The sequence below is a fragment of the Pezoporus flaviventris genome, unplaced genomic scaffold (genome assembly GCF_033815535.1).
Source record: "Pezoporus flaviventris isolate CSIRO_AGI_PZ_B2104156 unplaced genomic scaffold, CSIRO_AGI_Pfla_v1 ptg000007l, whole genome shotgun sequence".
NCBI classification, from domain to species: domain Eukaryota; kingdom Metazoa; phylum Chordata; class Aves; order Psittaciformes; family Psittacidae; genus Pezoporus; species Pezoporus flaviventris.
Window position 1 is genome coordinate 85,294,781 of NW_026892555.1, and position 21,941 is coordinate 85,316,721.

A 21,941-nucleotide genomic window follows, 5' to 3' on the forward strand; every position below is an offset into this window, starting at 1 on the left:
AAAAAACCTGGTTTTCTCCAGTGGAACCTCACTTCTTCTCTCCTTGCTTTCTGATCTGGTTGTACCTCCAGAGAGTGAAGCCCTGACACTGAAAAATCAATATGCTTTAATGATTGGCATGGCTGAGGATTCTGGTGAGGGGGCTGTGGTTTTTTTTGTGTGGATTGTTTCCTTTTGGAAGCCTGACAGATGCATCTCTGGTTTCAGTGAAAGACTTAAATAATATAAACAAGCAGTCATTCTGTTCCAAGAGAAACTTTTTTTAATATTCTTATTTTATTGTAATTACCTTATTGTTTTCATATTATGAGCTACTTGTAGAAAAATACAGGAAACGTGACTGCAATACAATCCTTTAATCAGGAATAGCTTTGTTCCAGTCATCATTTCCATTCAGTGTTGAAACTTTCACTAATAAGAATACAATCAAACCTTGAATCCAGATGTAATATAGTGTTAATATTACGGTTTCATTTGATCTCTGCACCTAGTAACTTCTGTAACAGAACCTTTTTAAAAGTGCTTAGGGGACATTGTGTCCATAATGCTATTTTCAAATAAATCTATCTACAAAGTAGCGCTTCTCAGAAGTACACAGACTTCTTCAGGAGAGCCATTTAAAATCTTTTAACCTAAGTCAGCTGGGGAATTTGTATTATCATATATATTAAATCTTCTTTTTTCTCCTTTTTTTTTTGTTATTTTGGTCACAGATTACACCATAATACCTTTGCTGCATCATTGTTAAAGCATGTGAACTTTTAAATGAAAAATACTTCTTTATATGCTTAAATGGATTTAATACACTAGTTGTTTGTGTTATCTCTGTGTATAATCCAGCACTGCAAATAACTTCACTTTTACTGATTTGCAAGCTCCCTCCAACCTTATTTTGGCCTGTTCAGCAGCTGAGTGTTTATGTTTTTGAATGAAGGGCTGGAATTAGGTATTTTTTTTAGATAAACTGTTTTAACAAAAAGCATTTGTCCAAGAAAGCTAAAAGACTGCTCCCAAGCTGTTCAAAAGCAGAATGCAGCTACATACAGCAAGTGATGACAATTCATTCTGTTCTCCGCCATCCTTTTTTTTTTTTTTTTAATGGAAACCCAGTATCCTTCAAGCTTCAAATGATGTTTTCGATAAAAGATTGTGGGTCTAAAATTATTAAACAGCATTTAGAAAAAATGAAACTGCAAGTCTTCTGCTGTGTCTTTTATGACTTAAAACTAGGTGGTTTTAAAACACTTCTAACGAGTGGTTTGAATAAGGAGTGAATAGAAGGCACTTGCTTTTATACTGAAATTATTATTTTAAGAAGGATTTCCTCGTTTCCAGACATATGCACACGTATATAATGTAAATTAAACCAAACTCCAGATAAAAGGCATACCTCCATGAGCACATTAGGGTCTGATCCAAGTTTTATCAAAGTTAGTGGGCGTCTTTCCCATTTCAAACCAGATTTTGCAATCCATATTCACACGACCCTCCGGGGGATCCCTCAAGTTGATGCGGTTTTGCATGACTTGGCCTCAACTATCTGCTGCAGTTTCTAAAAACCCATTACAGGGCTGCAGTAGGAAATAATTTAGTCTAATTTAAGGAAATCACAGCATTTTTTATTTTCGTATCATTTTGTTCTGATCCATCTGTTTACTCTTTTCTGAAGGCAGGCTAACATGTTTTTAGCCTGAAGACTGAACTAGTAAAAAATGCTGCCTGGAATAGTCTCGGCAGACGTGTTTGTTCTACATCCCCTTCTGCAGTGCAGTATTTCCTTTGGTGTATATCCTCTGCTCCTGGAAGCAAGCTGTCTAGCTTTCTGGAGCACAATTATGAAGAATTTCCTACATTTTACTGCACAGGATGAGGTGATTTTGCAAGTTAACATGACCTGAACTACAGATGCCCAAAAGATAGCATCTGAAAAATGTACTGTGCAGCAAGATGGCTAAAAAACTACAGCCAGAAAATGCTCGTTGGCTCCACCGCTGGCCAGAGAGAGGGAGAGGGAGAAACAAGTCCATGCATTTTTCTGGAAAGCCTGCTCTGTTACCACCATAAAGTCAAATGCAAGAACAGAATTCAGTCTTAGCCTTGTTGTTCAGTGAAAAAGTTGGGTTTGTTTGGCTTTCTTTAAACCTAGACAAATGTAATTTTAGTATTTACTGATACACAGAAACAAAGCTTGTGAGATGATGTTTTATTAAATCAACACATACAGTTGGAAAAAAGCTAACTATTTAAATACATTATTTGAACTTTAAAGGAAGACACAGTCATTTTTTTCATTCAATTAGAATGCAGTCAAAGAAGGGTTTTTTTCTTTTTTTAATTTATTTTGTTCGTTATTTTTGATGACTGGCTGTGGGATTGTTTTGATGTGGTAGCGCTTTTAAAATACTTGAACAGTAGGGTGAATATGACCAAAGTCTTGGTTTCTGTGATGGAAGATAACTTCATTTATGAGTTGTTGAGCATATGGATGCTCAAATATACTCTAGGAAAAGGATGTAGGCATTCAAAAGCTGGATGTTTACTACTGTTGCATATGGTTACCCATATTCGTAACAGACTTTCAGCATCATCTGTCTGTGATCACGTTTTTATTTGAAAGAGACTACTTGCCATGTTTGCTCTGTGATTTACATTATTTAAACAAATGGGGGGGAAAGAATTTGAAACAGCTCATTCAGTGGCATGACTAAGACATATGACAACTTATAAAATGTTCACCATTATACTGCCATAAGGCTGGAGTTCAAACCCCAAGCGCACACAAAAACAAAGAATAACTCTTTTGGTCTGAAACAGCCTGGTGAAAGGATGCTGCCTCCTGGTGATTCATAGGCATATGAGCTTCCACTAAAATGGCATCTTACAGAGAAATGTTTTGTTCTCAGAAGAGTCCAGTGGTGGTCCCGGCTGTGCTCGGCTCACAGGGAAAGCATGGGCAATGGGGAAGCCACTGAGATGGGGAAGGTGTATGCTTCTCACAGAGCCTGTTTCTTCTTTTCCGCAGGATTTTCTGCAAGGGGACTGTACCAAAGCCAGACAAAAGCTGAACTGGAAGCCGAGAGTCACGTTTGATGTGAGTGGCCTTTCTGGCATGCTTTGCACCTGCCAGATGTTGGTGTCTTCTAAAAGTAATCCATGTGGAAGGGAAGGGAGGGGGGACCTCTGTGCAGGGCGACTCAGGCACACTGAGGAATCCCATTTCAGTGACCATGCCCAGGTTCTTGCTTTGAAGACAGCAGCCATGACAGCAGCAATGGCCACCCCCAGCGCATAGCAGGATACCGACCCACACACTGGGGCCAGAGCTGCTATAGGAAGAGCCCAGCAAACCCTCAGCCCCTCCTTGTCCTGCTGCAGGGGGTCAAGAGGGTCTCATTCTGTTCCAGGGCATTCCTGCTGTTCATCCCCCGTGCTGGAGCACTCATCTGCCTCTTTTCCTCTTTGCAGGAGCTGGTGAGGGAGATGGTGGATGCCGATGTGGAGCTCATGAGGAACAACCCCAATGCCTGATCCCTGGCTGGGCCCAACAGGCATCACAGGGGTGACCCATACCAGAGGTGCACCTCACAACCAGCACCACCATAAGCCACCAGGGTGGGTGGCCAGCCATCCGCCCCTCCCTGTGATGGTTTTACTGCTGGCCTGCCTGTGCAGGAAAGCCCAGTTTTATTCCCCACTCCACCCTCCACACACTCCCTGTGCCTCTCGCCCCACAGATCATCCCAGGGTCAGCCCTGCCTGGGCTAACTCTGGCTTTTGCCAGTAACTGGGGAAAGGTCACCCCTGACCGATACTGCACATGAAGTACTGATCAGCCAACAAGCCTACTGATTTCCTTTTTTAATTAAAACTCATCAATTAGCTAGGACTGCCAGTGAATTTTTAGTACTTTATTCTATTTGAAAAACAAAAGCATCCTCTGCTCTCCAGCCTGCAACCTCCCCTCTCTTCCAGCAACAACAGAAGCCAACCTCTGGCGCTAGCATGGGCTCGCCATGCCTCCAGCCCTTGCTCCATGGCTTCCCCTCTTCTGCCTTTCCTGAACACTCCTTGTTTTTCTTTACTGCAGCCCTACCTCCACCCCAGCGGCCCATTTCCACCACTTGAACTCTGTAAAAGTTTGGATAACTTGATGTAATTCGCAGTGAAATCGCCTCTTGACCATGCCGAATTAATTCCTAATTGCTGGAATTGCTTTCAAACCAGTCAGAGGGGGCTTGTAAGCACTTTTCAGATCTTCATTTCAGAGTGTGCATGAGTCACAGAAAGCCTTTTTGTCCAGCACCTTCTTGACCTGGGGATTTAGGGTGTTTTGGGTTCTGCCCCCCAGAATCAACCCATTACCCTTCCATCCTCTTCCTGCTTACTATAATTAGTCTTCGGAAGGGAGCTTGAATCATCTCAAAAGATGACTTGAGGAATTAAAACCAAATAAATAAAAAGGCTTAAAAAAAACAAAAACAAAAACAAAAAAAAAAAAAACACAACAACCCAAGCTTCAAGGTGAGTAAATATTTTCGCACTTTTCATGCCAAGGTACCTGGGTTATCCAGAGGTCGCCGAGCCCATACATTTCCCGCTGGTTTAGGGTCTTCCACCCACCAATTAATCCCATCATTTTAGCTTTATGCCTCGAAATCAGCAAAGGGCAAGGTATATAGCAGGTAGATACACGGGAGATGATACACCTTCTCTGAGCACACCTCTTGCTTTTGGACTCTGGGGGAAGGGGCATCCTTGTTAGAAGGGAGGCGATGGGATGTGGGGATCTGAGTGCAGAGCCGGGAGCGGTTTCGTGATGGCAGTTGTGCAGGGGGGACAGGACGAGGCTGAGGATCCCCCTGTGAGAACCCAGGCTGCCGGCAGGAAGCGAAGGCCACTTCTGCGGTGGCCCGAAAGGCGGAATTTGCCAGAGGCAGAGGCGGAAATGTTGCGCAGAGCGCGGACGTTGTGCAGAGCGGTGCTGGCCCGGGCAGGCGAACGGGCAGCTTCCTTGGGGGCTGTCCCCGCGGGAGCGAGAACTTGGAACGGCCACCGCAGGACACGGGGAAAGGGAAACGAGGGAGCCTGGCCTCTGCTTGGGATCCTTTCCCACAGGTGCACGGAGCCCGCACCCCCGCGGGGTGCAGAAGAGCAGGAGCAGCGGAGAGGTAGAGGTGTCCCACTTGCACTCGCTCCAAGCAGCGCCTCACGCGTGTGAGGATCTCCACCCCCACCTATGGTCTCCACGGCGCGTCGGGGCTCCCTACACGCCGAGTAAGTCGCGGACCATGGGGAGGCCCAGGTCTCGCCGCGGGGCCGGGGCAAGCACACACTGCTATTCACTCCCGGCGTGGACACCGCCCCGCGTGGGTATATTTACACAAAGCCGCCGGAGGTGCTTTTACCCCCCCGAATGGGTACGACTCCGCTCCTGCGTCCTTTTTTGTTTCTCCTGAAGGGTAGAATACCAATGACCCCTCCTCCCCGTGTCCTTTACATTATCTGTTCTGCCTGCAGTGTTCATGCTGTGGCTGTGCCCGGCGGGCTGCTGCCGCGCAGCCCAACGACCGAGGGGTTCCCCCGTTCCGGGGCACGGTGGTAGGCGGAGGAGAGAGGGCGAGCTCTGCCTCCCCAGTTTCACCGAAGGCTGTCCCCTTTCCAAGTGGTCCCAGGCGGCAGTATCCTTGGTGGCGCACGTAATCAAAATAAAATTGTTTAGAAAAAAAAGGTATTAAAGCGTTTTTATGACAAGGTATTTTTATATCGCTGGGAACTATTTCTTGCTTCCAGTGATACACTTGGGAGGCTTGCTGGTACATCTGAATATTAGTTCACACATCTCTGCAGAGGGCTGGGAACCTTTATATAAGCTGCCAGTTCTTCGAGCTCACAGGTTTTATTTTTGCTTTAGCCTCTAACTGCGGCTCATTCAAGAGATGCATTTTTATTCTCCGTTTTCGGCCTCTGCATTGGCGAGTGTGTGGGGAAAGGGCTGGGAAGGCAAAATTTGGTTATAGAGCAAGCGGTCCCTCCGCGATGACTTTGAGCCAGATATATTTTTGCTTTTTTTTAAATTATTATTTACAACAAATTTTTATTACTATTTACACTGCTGTTGTGCGTCCCAGCACTGCCCCGCTGCTTTTTGCTTTTTACAGTCTGGCAGAGGTGTGAACTGCTTTTCGGTTTCCTTACTACCACCTTCCTGTCCGATTTTGCGATTTTTAATTCTTTCGAAAGCACTGCTCTTTCCAATGACCGTGGGATCACTTCTCGAAAACAGTAACAATAATGATATTTACATAGATGATATCGGTATCTGCAGCTAATACACCAGTTGCAGACTATTTAACTGTACATCCGTTCATTCGTTTCACCTGTATGTCAACCGTTTTGTGCGTGTAGGTTCGGAAAGATGCACCCCCTTCTCTGCCCGTCTCATCTCTCTGGGGTCATTGCAGCTTCCCTAATTTAAAAGGGCAGCTCCAACAGTAAAAAGCCCGGTGGATTTTGCTTTTGCTGTCCGACTTTGCAGGCTGTGGAGCGGCAGCAACGGCGGGGAAAGGCCTTTGTCTCGGCCAGGGGCCGCCCGGACAGCCAGAGAAGCGAAGAGGGTTACCCTGCGCCGCTACTACGCGGAAAAGCGGGATAGTAAAGGCAGTGTCCAGGCAGCTGGGTGGCGGGGGCTCCCCGTGCGTGCACCCCGTGGGGAGAAGGGGGTTTAGGCGGACAGGGAGAGAAGAGCGGGCCCGGCTCCTGCCCCACGGGTTGCGGAGGGCCGGGGCTCCCTAGGGAAAGTTGGCTCGCCCGGCCTGGGCGCTGCCTGCAGCTCCCTCTCCGCAGCGGCAGCAGTTACAAGCAGCTGAGGCAGGGCTCGCTCCCCGCACCTCGCACCGTAACCCGTCCCCTCCCCTACGCCGTGCGGGCCTCTGCCCTTCCTCCGGAGCTTGTCTTGCCGAAAGTCGAACTGCCACCAAAGCCGGTAAAAAAAAAAAAAAAAAAAATTTCACTCCTGAGGCCTTTTTCAGGGGCTCTTGGGACCATCGGCCACTCGCGGGCTGCAGAATCCCCTCAGGGATCAAACAGAGGAGGCCTGCGGTGGGGTCACCCCACGGGAGCGCAAGCCCTCACTAACTCTTTCAGAGGACCGGGGGATAGAAGGAGCGGGTCGACTCTCCCCCAGGGCCCGCAGACGGCGGAACCCTCCTGCCCGGCCCCGCCGCTGAAGGCCAGCGAGACAAAGCGACAGGGGTTTCCTCGGGGTCACGGAGTAAAACCGCCAGCGCCATCTAAAAATACACACCTCCTGCCTGCAGTGTCAGCCCGAAGGGTGAAAGCAAAGGGGAGGCTGAGGGGCGTAAAGACCCGCTACTCGTGCACGCACATGTCGGGGTGGGTGGAGAAGGAAATGCTCTGCGGGCAGCTGATGGAGCACGGAGACCCACAGACTGCTGTAAATGTATGTAGAAAAATTAAACTTAGGTGTAAGTTTGGGGTCCGGAGGAGTCCCCTGCCTTCCCCCTTCTCGGCCCCTTGCACATAAAGCAGCCGCGTCCCCCCGAGCGGACATGAGGGCCACATCCTCTTCCCTCTCCCGGCCCGGCCGGGAAGGCACAGGGCTGCCCCGGGGCAGAGCGGGGAGAAGGGAACCAGGGGTTGCCGCCCCCCGTTGCCTGTGGGCGACAGGTTTGCAGGGGTGGGAGACGAAGGGGAGCCCCTAGCCGGCTCGCAGAGCCGCGCTCCCTGCCTCCCCTAGTGACCCCCCTTCACCTCTGATCGTTCACTGGCGGAGCATTGTCTCCAGACACAACAAACCCAGAAAGCAGCGCTGGAGCAGGCAGAGCTCCAACGTTTTGACGGGTGGAAGAAAAACATCAACAGATACTTTGCAATTATTTTGTGATGGGGGCTAGGGGAGGCGGGCGGGAGAGAGATCGGTTCGCAGCAGCAGACGCTAATTGCAACCTTTGATTTACTAATGAACTCGCACCGGTTCATTCCGCGCTCCGTCCTCGTTCCCCCCCCCCACCCCTCCCCGGCAGAGCGCTTGGGGGGCGGGAAATGGCATCGAGAGAGAGCCGTAATATTTATGCAATTCGTTATTTGGTTTTCAATCTATCCCATCCTTCAGAGGCGAAATTAGAAGAGGTAAGGGAAAGCAGCGAGCAGCTTCTAGCTGGCAGAAGCGACGTGTGTGAGCACCGCGCAACTGGGCACCCCTGTACCCTCGTCCCAGGGTGAAGGGGCTTGACAAAGTGACACGGCCTTCCGCTGGCCTGCAGCTGCAGGCCTGTTTCACACAGTCGGAGCGGGAACATACATAGCTATACACTCACACGGAAAAGAGCTGCAGTAGAAACTTGCATCAAAAAGGCAGTGTGAATGTATTTATAGTGGGCAATCCTGCAAGCACCGACATTGTTTAAACAATTCTCTTCTGCTTTGGACGATATTATCAGTGCTTTAACATTATCATTTAACGGAAAACAGTCTCCTTTTTCCTTATTTCAAATATTTAAGTTAAAAAATATACTCGGCTGCTTAAATGTTCTGGCAAGTAAATAAATTCCAGGAACGGGGGGTGGGGGGGAGGGCAACAGCTATGGTGTTTTTTTCTAAACCGAGTGCTTGCCTTCCGAGGGACAAGTGCTGTAGCGATATAACCTGTTTATTCATCGATTCATATACTATATAAATATCCTGAACTCATGAGTGTAATTTTTTTCCTACTGGAGGAAATTCAGCTATTTTAAGAGTTAATGATTCTAAATGTGTTGGTTTTCCTGCATTCTCCCCAGAGGTGATGGGGGGTGGAAAGGAGGGGGGATTCCAGTTTGGGAGGGGGGGGGGTATTGTTGTTTTAATTCTCCTGAACGCAGCCTAAAGCAGCTGACCCGAAAGCGGGGTAAGGCACTACACACCCAAGCCCCCTGACACCTAAAGGTCAGGTGAAAGTCTCCAGCAGGTAAGTCGCGGGCCGGCTGCCTGCCCAGCTTACTTGCTCTTTGGCTCACAAATTGTTCCCTTCTGCCCACCCAAGTCGTCTCAAGCTGTGTTTATTTAGGGGGCAAAAAAAAAAAAAGGAATTGCCGACCACCCAATTCCCACTCAGCCGGAGACCTTGTGAGCTCTCACCGACAGCTCGGGCCACCTCCGCCACCACCCCAGTTCTTTTTAATATTGCTCTTATTTTGCTATTAAACACGCATACAAAGTAAGGCGCAAGTTACGGCCTAAAAGGTCGCTGTTGCGTGTATAAGATGCGTTTGCTCAGAGGGCGAGAGAATTCCCCCTGAGCAGCCTGCCGGCCCAAGGGAGGGAGGGAGCCTTTGACTGTTGCCTCCCCAGTCCGCGCAGCACAGAGCCGAGGCCGGGCTGGGACGAAAACGAGCCCCTGGGACAGCAGGGGCTTCCCGCGGGGCTGCGCCACCGTCTCCCCTCACACCGCGGCACCCCGACGGTCCCATTCGTCCGGACGCGGCCACCCCCCCGCCGGGTACCCGGCAAATACCACCTCCGTGGCCGCTTCCCAGATTTTCGGACGCCAGCAGCGTTCCCACCGAACTAAACAAGGGAAGAGTCGTTAGTTAGCTGCAAGTGACACCGAGGATCCCTACTGCTGCATGGATCAGGAGGAGCGACCCTCGAGAGAGTCGGAGCTGGCCTTTAGCGTCCCTCAAGCAGGCTTTTTAGGACCCCTTCTTGCGAAATGAGGGGGTCCCACTCTTCTCCCTAAAGCACCGTCCCGTTTGCTACCTCTGTCTGCACGGCCAGCCCCCGGACTAGATAGAAGTGGACCAGCCTGCTGGCCACAGGTGCGTGTGTAAAGTTTTAAGGGGGAGTACATGCAGCATTGCTGCCGAGGGGTCTCCGGTGCCCGTCGCGGACCCGCAGAGCCTGCCCCCACTCCGCCGGTGAGGCTATTGTTTCGTTCAATTAGGCTCCGCTTGATAAAAAACAATCGCTCATTAACCCTCGCCCTCCTCCCTCCCGGCTGGTGTGCTGTGAATGGCGACATCGTCTCCCTTGACCCCAGTCTCCCTTTTCTGTCTTTCTGTCTCCTGAAAAATGATTCCGCAAGCTCTGATTGAATTTTATTCCTTCCTGACCTGGCCCGTTTTTATTGCATGGGCACCATCAATCTTGACCTAACGCGACGTTTGTTTATTACTTTGGAAAGAAGCGAATGGCTTTATGAGCCCCAGCGTAATTAAACCAGGAGAGCTACGCTTACCGCGGCACCGCCACCACCTTCGGGGCGGATTCACCACACAGACAAGCCGCCAGGGAGGAGAGGCAGAATGAGAATATGAAAGAAAAAAAAAAAGGAAAAAAATGGAAAAAACACCTCACGCGGGAAGCTTAAGTGGCACCTTCCGAGCCCGCGAGCTCGTGTGCGCGATGCCGCCGGATCGAAACCCGTGTACATCCCTGGGGAGTACCCAGCAGCTCCCATACTTTAGGGCCGCTATTTAGAGGTAGCGCAGCTCTTGCGCAGCTCGCCGTGTAAACCTGTGCGCGACCTCCGCGCTGCCCCGGCTGCGCGCCTGGGCGTGCCACCTGCGCTTCCGCACAGTGGAAGCCCACCCCCGACGGCGCCCACCGCCGCACTCCTCATACCCACTCTGCCCCAAAAAACACTCGCGGACCTTAAAATGGTGGAAGCATTTAGCCAACGTGCCCGGCCCCAGCACTGGGAACCGGGGAAATGCGCAGTGACCACGGCGAGGGGGTTGAATTACTTTACAAGCGAAATTAATTGAAAGCTAATGTGCAATTAGCGGTTGCTGTTGAAATGGGTGATTTCGGGAAAAGGATGGGGGAGCGTTTCTAGGAGCCGCAGCGCTCCTGGACGAGCCACGTGCGTGCATCGGCGCTGCACGCTTTTGCCTGCGCAATCAAGACGATATAATACAGAGTGCGCATTGTTACCTTACGCTCACCTCCACGTGGGAGCCCAGGGGGGCTCAGCCCCCGGCCGTGCGCAGACTCTCCTTGCTGTGCGGCGCAATATCCCGCACCGGCCTTGGCATACCCAAATTGCGGCTCACCCGCACCGCGCAAGGAAAGCCTCCCCCTTCTCCTCGAGTGCAAAGCGGAGCTTTAAGCTCGCCCTGCTCTAGCAGCGTACTTTTTGGGGAGGTGAGCGTGCCGCCGCAGCACAGCCGGCTGGTCAATAGGTGTAACCCCAGGGTTACCAGTAGCGTTACAAAATTAAGCCCGACTATGAAAATATTCCCGTGTTAACTTCGAAGCTCCCGAACTTCGTGGCTTTCAGAAAGAGCCCCAAATTTTGTAAAGCGCCAATATCGTAACATTCCCATAATGTCTCCGTGCACCACACAGCCCCACCACGTTCCCTATCAGACCTGGCCTGTGGAGGTAGGGAATGGGGTTTAACCTATGAACTCTTCAACTATTTGCATGCACTTCTGCTATTTTTGGTTATGACCTTTGCATAACATAATATCAACTGTAATTGCTTTAATAAATTTTGAGGAGGAAACTTAGGAGGGTACTACTATTCACGTTTTCCTTAGTTTGAGAGATCAGCAAACACAAGAAACCACCAGAACCAGCTAAATGGAACTGACCCTGAATTATATTTTATAAAGTGATGTGGTTTTGTTTGGTTTTTTTCCTAGACGAAAAGCAAAGCAATAGTTTGGGGGTTGGGGTGGGAAATCAGCTTGAGCTAAAAACACAATACAAAGCACCGTGCTAACCTGGCACCTACTGGGCTGCTCCGCAGGCCAGGCTGGGGCCAGGCGTCCCCGCTCGCTGTAGGGGCTGCCACCAAAGACGCCGTGGCCTGATGGAGGCACCTTCCAGCTGCTGCGGGGCCACGTCCTGCGCCCACCGGCTCCGCGCAGGGTCGGACCGCGTCTCCTTTGGCGTTCGGGGCAGGCCCAGTTCTGCTGGGAGACAATCACAGGTCAGAACAGACACTCGAATTTGCCTCCTGCTCTTAAGGGGAGGGAAGCGCAAAGGGGACAAGGGACCGTGCCCGGCGCTGGACCCCGATGTCCGCAGTTCGTGCCTTACACATAGGAGCGCTGCCCTCAGGCAGATGCCCCGCTCCGCACCCGCCCCGGTGTTCTGCCGTAGCCCGGGGCCCGCCAGGCCTTTCCCCCCACCTTCAGCAGCAGCAAAGCTTTATGCCGGAGGCCGGGGCCCGGCCCCAGCCCCCTCGACGCAGCGCCGCGCAGGGACCCCGCGGCATTGCCCTGAGCGCCGCGCTCACCAGACCGCCTTTCGCTGCCAAGCCCGCACGATTCACTGACTACCGGGGGGACCCTTAGCACCGCTAAGCTTGTTTTCGTTATGAACAATTTCTGTGTGGATGGGGAGAAAAAAGTTTGTAATAATACAGTAATTTATTTAAAACCCAAGCACGCGCTGTGGTGAGCCAGCCCGTCGCACTGAGAACCGGGAGGTGACCTAAGCCACCACCACGCACGTCACTTCAGGAAAGGGTTCTCCTCCGGAGGCAGAAGATCCCGCCACGACCTACCTGCGGCAGAACGGGGCATTTCCGTTTGCCCTTTCCTTGGCTGCGAGCCCCCTCCAGCTGGGTGCCCCTTTTGCAGCCAGGGCCACAGGGAGTGCAAATTACGCGGCCGCCCCTCCGTGCCGGGACTGCGGAGGGCAGCGGGCAGCTCCGATGCGGCCGGGACATCAGCAATAATTACCCAGAGCACTTGTTGGAGCTCCACATAGCCCCTCCAAGTCCCCTAAGCGAGCAGCACCACTGCCAATGCAATGAGTGATTAAACAAGCTGAGGTAGTGAACAACTGCTTTCCCTCTGATTTTCTGAGAAAAACCTAAAGACAGGAAAGCCGGCGCCTCATCGCAACGAAAAATAATAGGCAGATAACACATGCAATCCCTCTCGTTTTAGTTTGTACTTTAAATACCGGGCGAAGAGGAGGCAGGAATGGCGTTAGCACTTAGCAGGCACCTCGCTGGCAGAGCCAGGGGCCGAAGGAGCCGCCGCCGTCCCCCCCCCCCCCCCCTTCCTGAGGACGGGGAGCGAAGAAGGTTGGTGGAGAGAGCCGCGCCGGGCCCCGGGCCCGGTAGTCCCGGCCTCAAACAGAGGGGAGGTGGCAGCTGCCAGCCCGGCCCACCCAGTGCCGGGCGATGGACGGTTGGAACAGAAGGTGAGCCCGAACGGGAATAGGTGACACTGTATTTCCCTTTACTGGTGAGAAACTGGGAGCAGCGATCAAAGCGTGCCCCCGGAGCGAAGGCGACCAGCTCCGGTCGTCCTTCACTTCAGCTTCACCGTAACCAGATGATAGCGTTTGAGTTCCCCTCACCCAACTTAGCAAACAAATAAATATAAATAAGGCCGGTAATCTTAATAGAGGTACTAGCGCAAAAGAGCAAAGTCTGTGCGATACTGAAATAAGGATATTTTAAGCCAACATAATAAAATAACTTCCCACACCCCTCCATTTCACTCGATCTGCTGAAAGTGTTTTCTGAATATTAGATTATTGCTTTGGAGGGGAAGAGTAGCTCAAAAGCGAGGTAATAAGGTTTAACTGTAAATACCTTCGTATTTATTTACAGTGTAACACTTAACAATGCAACAGCAATTACCGCTAAGTGTTGCTTTTAGATAAGAGATACTGATAGGAAACTGTATTATCTTGAAAGCAAACTTTAGGCCTTAAATATATGTAAAATAATCTTCTTCCCAAGTCTGACTGACAAGGCAGGTTCTTTCAAGTCAATGAATTTATTGCATTTTGGTGGTTATTTACAAAGGGGGAAGGTGATCCCCATTGCCCGTAGGTTCTTAATTGCAAATTGTCCAGGAGGTGAGATTCTTGATCTGACAAGACGTCAGTCTGTGCAGCACTCATCTGCTACCCTGGTAATATTTTCCTTTTTCCCCCCGATTTCAGAAAAAAAAAGGAGTGAGGGATTGAGACCAAAATAATAATAATAAAAGGCAAAACGAACAAACAAAGCTGCACAAGAAATACGAAAAATTCTCCCACACAACCTCTTTCAAAAATAAATTCAGCTCCAGCAATCAGGACACTTCCAACAGACCAGTAAAGTCCGTATAGGACAGGAGTAAAGCAGAGCTATAATGGTGTGAGGGTAAACTGTATAAGCAGGTTCCTTCCCTGAAATAAAATACTTCTTAAAAAACATCTATTAGAGAAGCGTCTTCACGGATGTGACTGTGCGCATTGCTATCGATTCTACGAAGCAGTGATTTATACACTTACATTGCATTTAAGAATATACGTACTACAGAGTACCTGGCATCTACTAGACACTGTGGAGTTCAGAAACATATGCAACGCCTATACGTAGCTATAAATAAATATGTAATCCTTCTTTAAATATAGATAACATATGTAAATCTTACATATAAATACATTTGAAATACACACACAGAGATCGATAGCTCGATATATACACAGTTACACAAGGTCAGGAATCTAGTGCGTGTACTTCTACCTCGGAGTTACCGCTTCATCTAGCCTTACACAGGCATATTATTTAAAAAGCCGTAATGTTGTCATACTACTGTGCATGGTCAAATGTTTCCAGGTCTTGCCCATTAATTGCTAAGAAAACGTGTTTGTTTATTTGCCAACTCAGAGCTGCCATGGGAAAGTCTTTTTTTCCTAGCGGATAAGGCGAGCTGACTAAGTGGAACATATTGCAGAAGAGACTGAAAAGGGATTTTTCGACCTGGCAGTTCCTAAATGGTCTTTGGAATTTGTGCGGAGGGGAACGAGCTGTTCCAGCGACAAAGTTAGTTATAAAATCCCTTTTCCCTCTCTTTCTGTCCCTGCCTGTGTCTAAATGAAATTATTAAAATATACAGACGTGTAAAGGATCATTCCAACTGAATGGTAATTTATTAATAAACAAACAATGCAATACCTTCAGAATATTTTCAACAAAAAAAAAAAAGGAAAAATATTGATAGAATAAGATTAATACAGTTTCCCTTTTCATATATAGTGAAAAAAAAAATCAGCGTTTCAGTCAATTTTAAAGTCACTTTTCATGGGAGGGGGAAACACTTTCTGGCGTTTGGTCCGCAACATCCAACTACAAATTAAAAATAAATTACTATGTCGCAATTTACATTTTAAAACAAGTCCTTGTAGAAGAGGAAGGGGGGGGGGGAAGAAGATGGTACTCTACGCTGGACTTTTCGCCCCCTTTTAAACACGGGGCATGGCAATACCGTAATAGGTGGAGAAGGGGAAGGAGGGCGGGAAAAAAGTACTTCTCAAAGCAATTTAAAAAACAAAACAAAACAAAACTTACGTGTTATTGGAGTAACACTGTCCTTTAACAAACCAAGACATGCTTTGGGGCTGTCTCTGTACAAAACCTTTTCTCGTGCTCCCGCTTCCCTCTGCGGGCGCGGTGGGGCCCGGCGGCGCGGTGCTGCGCGCTATCCACGCGGTCTTCCCGCGGTGGCGCCCGCTCAGAACTTGCCGCAGTCGTAGACGAAGGCCCCGGAGGTGCGGTAGAGCGGCTGGCTGCCCGGGAAGGCCATTTGACAGCTGCCGCCGCTCCCCGCCCCGCCGCCGCCGCCCCCAGCCCCACCGCCGCCGCCGCCGCCCGGCGAGGCGCTGAGGCCCAGCCGCGGCGCCTCGAAGACCTCCCGCGGGGCGGCGGCGAAGCCCTGCTGCGGCCCCGCGTAGCCCGCCGCGCCCGCCAGCGGGCCCAGCTCCCCCGCCGCCGCCGCCGCTGCCGCCGCCGCCGCCGCCGCCTGGTTGAGGTACCAGGAGGCCAGGCGGCCCTGGTGCGGGTGCGGGTGGTGCCCCTCCTGGTGGCCGCCCGCCGCGCCGCCCAGCCCGCCGTGCCCCAGCGCCCCGCCACCGCCGCTGCCCCCCGCCCCGCCGCCGCCACCGCCGCCCGTGGGCATAGCGTAATCGGGCAGCGGGTCCTCGGCTGGGCTGGCGGCGGAGGCGGGCAGGTGGCCGGGTCGGTCGGAGGCTCCCGCCGCCGCGTAGAGGCTCATGGCCTGCATGTTGCAGTGGTAGGTGCCGGTGGCGGCGCCGGCGGCAGCCTGGCCGCAGGGCGAGCCGTAGACTGAGCTGTGGCCCGGAGAGTAGCCGCCGAGGGAGAGGGCGGGCGGGATGCCGGTGCGTGGGGCGGCTGCGGCGGGGGCCAGGAGGCCGGCGCCCAGCTCAGAGGAGGCCTGCGGCGAGCCCCGTAGTGAGGTCATGATGTTGTCCACGCTGAAGCCCGGGCCGTGGTGGTGGGGCGGCGGAGGCGGCGGCGGCGGCGGCTCGGGGGCCTCCAGGCTGAGGGAGCGGCTAGAAGGGAGGGTGCTGCGAGGGCTGCCGCCGCTGGAGAGGCTGCTGCTGCTGTCGGGGCTCTCGATCTTGGGCACGGCGCCGAGCGGCGGCGCGGCGCCGGGGGGGGACACGGCCTGCGGCGGCGAGGCCGTACCGTTCTCCGTCTTGATGTCCTGGATGCGGACGGGCGGCGGCGGCGGCGGCGCGGCGCTGCCTCCGGCGGGGCCGCCCTCGGGCTCGGCGGCGGGCGGCGGCGGGCGCGGCGGGGCATGGTCCTTGAGGTGCAGGCGGTCCTTCTCCTCCTTGTCCTTGACGGCGTCCTTCTTCTTGAAACGGCGGCGACGGCGAAGGAAGCTGCCGTTCTCGAACATGTTGTAGGAGTCGGGGTCGAGGGTCCAGTAGCTGCCCTTACCGGGCTTCTTGTCGTCTCGGGGCACCTTGACGAAGCACTCATTGAGGGAGAGGTTGTGGCGGATGCTGTTCTGCCAGCCCTGCTTGTTGTCCCGGTAGAAAGGGAACCGCTCCATGATGAACTGGTAGATCCCGTTCAAGGTGATCTTCTTATCGGGAGCGTTCTGGATGGCCATGGTGATGAGGGCGATGTAGCTGTAGGGCGGCTTCACCATATCCTTGGGCTGCGGCGGAGGCGTGTACGGCCCGTAGGCGCGGGCCATGCCGGCCGGGTACTGCTCGTGGGCCGGGTGGGAGTACATGCTCATCGGGGCCGGCATGGCCGTGTAGCCCCCGCCGGCCGCCGCTGCGGCGGCGCGGTAGTAACTCTGCTCTCCGCCGAGGTACGGCACCACTCCCAGGGAGTTGGGGCTGGACACGGAGTAGCGAGCCTGCATGTCCTCCCGTCAGTTTTCCCCCACCCTCCCCGCCGGACCAAACAGCGCGTCCCTTCCCCCTCCACCCCTCCGCCGCTCCGCGGACCGAGCTGGACCGGGCGGCCGGGCAACCCCCACCCCCCCCACCCCCCCGGCGGAGCGCGGAAAAAGGGAGGAAGAATAACGACGGCAGCGCCGAAAGTCTCCTCTTCTTCGCCCGGGAAAGCCCACCGGCAAGCTCCCGCACTCCGCGCGGCGGGGGGAAAAAAGTCAAAAAAAAGGGGGGAAAAAGGAGGGGGGGGGGAGGAAAAAGGGGAAAAAATGTTTTTTAAAAGAAATCGGATTAAAAAAAAAAAAAGTAATCGCAGCGAAGAAAGCAACTTCCAAACGCAGAAAGAGTATTAAGAAAATAAAACCTTTGCAAAGAGGCTCCCACGCTCCCAGTTCCTTGTTCCACGGGGATCTGCAACAAGTTGTCTGCAAAGGAGGGACAAAAGTAGAGGGATATGTTTTGTTGGCTTTTTTTAAGCGAGCAGAAGAAGAAAAAAATCCACCTTCCCGGTCTCCCAGTGCAAAGTCTCCCTCTCTCTCTCCCTCTCGCTTTTTTTCAGTCTCTTTTTCAGTCGCAGGCTGCTTTGGGAAGCATCGGAAAAACTCCTGAACTTTTGAGCATCCGTCACCACGGCGAGAACTTTTTTACGCACTTACAGTTTTCTCCCCTTTTTTTTTCCCTCCCTCTCCTCTCTCGGTCTCCTTTTTTTTTTTAATTTTTTTTTCCTCCTTTTTTTTTTCTTTTCCTCCTTTTGCAGGCGGCACAGCTCCGCCCCACCGAGCCGGGCGGCCAATGAGGGCCGGGAGACACCCGGGGCTCTGAATGAGGAGGGAAAAAAAAAGAGGAGCGAGCGAGAAAAAAATAAAAAGAGTGAAAAAGAAGGAGGGGAAAAAAGTTCCCCGCCGCAGCCCTGGGAGTTGCAGCTCTCGGGGACCGGCCACACACGCTCGCCGGCACACGCGGGCGCCTTGAGCGGAGGGTGCCCGCGTATTGTGCGCGCAGACCCGCGCAAGTCGTACAGCCCCGTGCCCGCCCGCCCACTCGTGTCCTTACGCGCGCGGTCACCCTTGCACACGCGTCCCGGGCACACGCACGATATGCATGCCTGCGCCAGTGTGTGTGTATCTGTCTGTATCTACATGTGCATATATATATTTATATATATGCACACACACAAGTTCGTACCTATATACATGCATGTATATGCTCTCCCGGAGCTCTTACCACCCACGCGCCCACGCCGCGCTCTGCCACTCGTGTTTCTCGCGCACTTTTTACTTAGGTTTGTTCTCTTTCCCCCCATCTTTGGTCTGTTTTCTCCGGCCGGGCTCTCTCCTTTCTTCCTTTTCCGTCCCCTTCCCTCCTCTCCCGGCTGTCGCCGGTGTCGGCGGGAAGGCTCCACGCCGATGTGCCGGCTCGGGCCTCGCCTTCCCGGACCAGGGAATATGTATGTGTATGTGTGTGTGTGTGCTTGCGGGGTGGGATGCCCCTGCCCCAGCAGCACCAGCCTGCCTGCAGCCAGCTGCCTGCCTGCCCAAACGCCTCTGAAGAGATTACATTCCTCTGGTTGACAAGGTTTTGACGAGTCCTCCAAAGCTCCTTTTTATTAATAAACCACAGCGAGAGCTTCCCCCCACCCTGCGCCTGCAAAACGGGCGGCCGCTGCCCCCGCAGTTTGTCAACGCGTGTGCGGTCCTTTGCGCGGGGTCTTTAGCTCGCTCCTTCAGGTAGTCTCTACTAGACCTGGTAGGATGTGATAAGGAAAAGCGGGTACTCGCTTTATTAATTTATTTGTTTATTTGAGATGGAGAGGGCAAATACTTCTATTAATCTGCCTCACAGTGGACTCCGTGATATGTCAGGTGTGTCAAAAGAAAAAAAAAAAGGAAGGAAAAAAGTCCAATTAAATGAATGTTTTTTAAACCGGCTGGTTCTGCTATGAAGAATTTATTTGCATTGCTGTTGCCTTTACCTAAACATCTGGAAAAATGTTTGAGCTGTAATCAGAATTATGCTTTAACGGGAGCTCAAAGGTAGCAGAGAGTGAGGGTTTGGTTATTTATTTTAATTTTTTTTCCTTCAAATTTGCTGTTATATTTTAAGAAAGAAGATTTTTTTTTCATACTTTAAACACGGAAGGATTGGGATACACATTTGCACAGCAGTGTATTTGACCAATAGTTCAGATATCCAAAATACAACCCAGTGTTCCTCATTCATTTCGTAGCTGATACCTCTGAAACTCCATTAGCGTTAATAACATCCCGGTTGAAAAGAACTATTTTAAGGGATGGAATTTGTACGGGAAAGACGTGTGTGTGTTTGTGAAATGAATTGCCCACCCTGATCTTGTGACACTACAAATATGTCAAAAACCCCTTTTTGCTTCATTGATTTCAAACTCCCTTTCCACACTTTTTACTGTGATCGATGACTTTGGGGATCGTGTCACTGGAACGTGTTAAAGGCGCATCTTTTGCTTGGTGATATTTTAGCAGGTACGGCTTTTGCTCTACAACACCAATCCGTGGTTTATTAAAAAAAAAAAAAAGTATTTTAAATGAGATGCGAGTAATGCGAAGGAGGTAATTTATATAGCCTAATATCTGCTCCTTTTCATATCCAAACATAACTGGTCTCTTTTTGGTAATAAATGTCAATCCTTTAATGGTGAATACATTATCCCGTTTAGCCCGTTGTATTTCATCGTCTGGAATCTTTCACCTGCTCCTGCCTAATTACACGTTTTTCCCTTTCCCCCACCAAGGCAGAATTAATCAATGTGCAAGCACTGGACTAGATGTCAATTCCAACACCTTATATTTTCAAAAACCTCTTTCTTGCTTTGCTGAAAAGAAGGGAGGAAAATGTAAAAGAAAGGGGGCATTTTAGCACGTTTCCATGTAGCCCAGGTCATCCGGTTTTCCCACGGTGTTACCTGCAGTAAAAACTAGTTCCCGTGGGCTGCCTGCTCGCTCTGGGACGCGAAGCCTTTACCGACTTTTTCATTTAATCTGGACAACAGCGAAGCTGTTTCTCGGGCAGAGGCTGGAGCCACACAGAGAAGTTTCAGCACAGTGAAGGGGGAGGAAGGGGGGCATTAATCCGCTGTGTTCTGCATCTAATATATTTTGTAATAGCCACTCTGATGCTGTAATTGCGAACTGACGCAACCAACGTGTGTTGAGTTACATACCTCAAACCAGCAGGACCCTGGTTTCTCTCGTCGAGGCACAAAAGTCACCATTGTGAAGGTTCACAGAGTGATCTGGGGTTTGCGTGTGTACGTGGTGGGGGGAAACAACGGGTTCAGAGGGGCGGGAAGGTCAAGTTCTCCCCCTCGGTGTTTTTGGATACCACCCAGAAAGGGCCCTCAGCGCTGGGGTGTCACCCGCCCGGTGGCCCGACGAAGCCGCCGTTCCTCCTCGCCTTTGCCCCTTTCCTGAGCCCGGCCTCCGAAAGAGAGAGCCGCCTTGAGTTGACTCGCTCGGGTCTGCCGCCGGAACGGAGAAGGACGGCGGCAGCCGCGGCCACCGTGGCCCCCCACCCCTTCACTGCGGACCCCCGGGCACCGGCCACGGCCCGAGGCCGGGCGAGGGGCGCTGGCTGCGGAGTGGGAGCCTCGGCGGCAGCGCCGGTCCGGGGAAGCCGCGCTTTTCTTGAAACCCTCCGAGGCTTCGCCTGTGTGGTCATTTGCAACCTTATTTACAGAGATGTCAGAAAGAAAGATGACATCTGAGCGGTAGGCGCAGGGGCTACCATTTGACCTGGGCAAAGCCCAGGTGGACCCACACAATTCGCTGCGGGTTGTCCTCTTCACTCCTCTCAAAGACCTGGAGGTGAACCGCTTTCCAGCCCCGGGCTGTTTATGTTTAGACGTAGTCAGAGCTTCGCTTCTCTCCCTCTCTTTTGGCTCCAACATCACAGCAGTGTCCCTGTAACTCTGAAACCAGCCACCCAGCCCGGCTCTTGCATCTCAGGATGCAGCTTTCCATGTTCCTTAAACAGCGGGCAACACCGCAGGAGAAAACCGCTGACATCCTTTCGGGGGGCAGGGAGGGAAGTGAGCACATCAAATCTGTGCTTCGCTAGTAGAAAAACCTATTGTGCCGAAAGTCCCCTTTCTGTTTACAGCCACTGGACATAGGTGACAGCCCTCCCTCCTTCCCTGTCTCCCTCCCGTACTCTCAGCCAGCACCTCTGCCATCACAGCCTGTAGAATTAAGCCGAGCTCTAAATGCAAGGTCTGTTTGCGTGGCGCTCAGTTAAGCCAACAGGCGTGATTGTTATTTATTTACGTGGGTTAACAATTCCATAAATAAGCCGAGGTAGTTTTCCAATCTAGGGCGTCTTTTATCTTAAGACACAAATAACACAACTTAATACGAAAATGAGAGCTCCATTCCCTCTGGCATCTTTTAGGCTGTAGGTCTTGAATGAGAATTAAATTATCCTTTGCAGTAAATACGGCAGCGGTCACAGCCTTCGTCTAATTCGCAAGAGAAATGCCTTAATTTCACATTAAGAGATTTTTGAGTTTCATTTACAAGGGAGGACCGAGACCATGAAGAGGTCGGAGCCCGCGCGTTTCGTCTTCCCGTGATAATCACTGCGGTCTTTCCTACGGCTCGTCTCCTTGACGCAGGTTGCGTCCCAGAGATGTCGCGGCACCAGGATTAAAGTAAAAAATCAGGCTATGGGAAACTTTGTGTTGTTTCTGCTATTCAGGTAGACTACTATCACACACACATGCACACAGAAAAATCCCGCAA

The 21,941-nt window shown here is 51.6% G+C and overlaps 2 protein-coding genes across 4 annotated transcripts in view; one reads left to right on the forward strand and one right to left on the reverse strand.

Moving 5' to 3' along the window:
* GMDS (GDP-mannose 4,6-dehydratase) overlaps positions 1-3,887 on the forward strand; it is a 423,256-nt gene extending 419,369 nt beyond the window's left edge. Inside the window, exons 10-11 of the mRNA XM_061449337.1 lie at positions 3,023-3,091; positions 3,466-3,887. Coding sequence (XP_061305321.1) covers positions 3,023-3,091; positions 3,466-3,528 — 132 coding nt within the window. The 3' untranslated portion in view covers positions 3,529-3,887. The remainder of the gene's footprint in view (positions 1-3,022; positions 3,092-3,465) is intronic.
* Positions 3,888-11,622: 7,735 nt separating this feature from the next.
* On the reverse strand, positions 11,623-18,014 carry FOXC1 (forkhead box C1). 3 transcript variants are annotated; one of them, XR_009742675.1, is made up of 2 exons: positions 15,308-18,014; positions 11,623-11,915 (listed from the first exon to the last, which is right to left on the reverse strand). XR_009742675.1 is itself a non-coding variant. In XM_061449340.1 (2 exons), the coding sequence occupies exon 2, from the start codon at positions 17,136-17,138 to the stop codon at positions 15,471-15,473; it is 1,668 nt and encodes a 555-aa protein (XP_061305324.1). In that variant the 5' UTR covers positions 17,139-17,594; positions 17,672-18,014; the 3' UTR covers positions 13,727-15,470. The 3 variants fall into 3 exon arrangements, 1 of the variants encoding a protein (XP_061305324.1); XR_009742676.1 differs by having other exon boundaries at positions 11,623-11,918; XM_061449340.1 differs by lacking the exon at positions 11,623-11,915 and having other exon boundaries at positions 13,727-17,594; positions 17,672-18,014.
* Between the last annotated feature and the right edge of the window lie 3,927 nt (positions 18,015-21,941).

What these genes read in the sequence shown, in the direction of transcription:
- FOXC1 (XM_061449340.1), bottom strand. Translation starts at nt 17,138, where the DNA reads ATGCAGGCTCGCTACTCCGTGTCCAGCCCCAACTCCCTGGGAGTGGTG.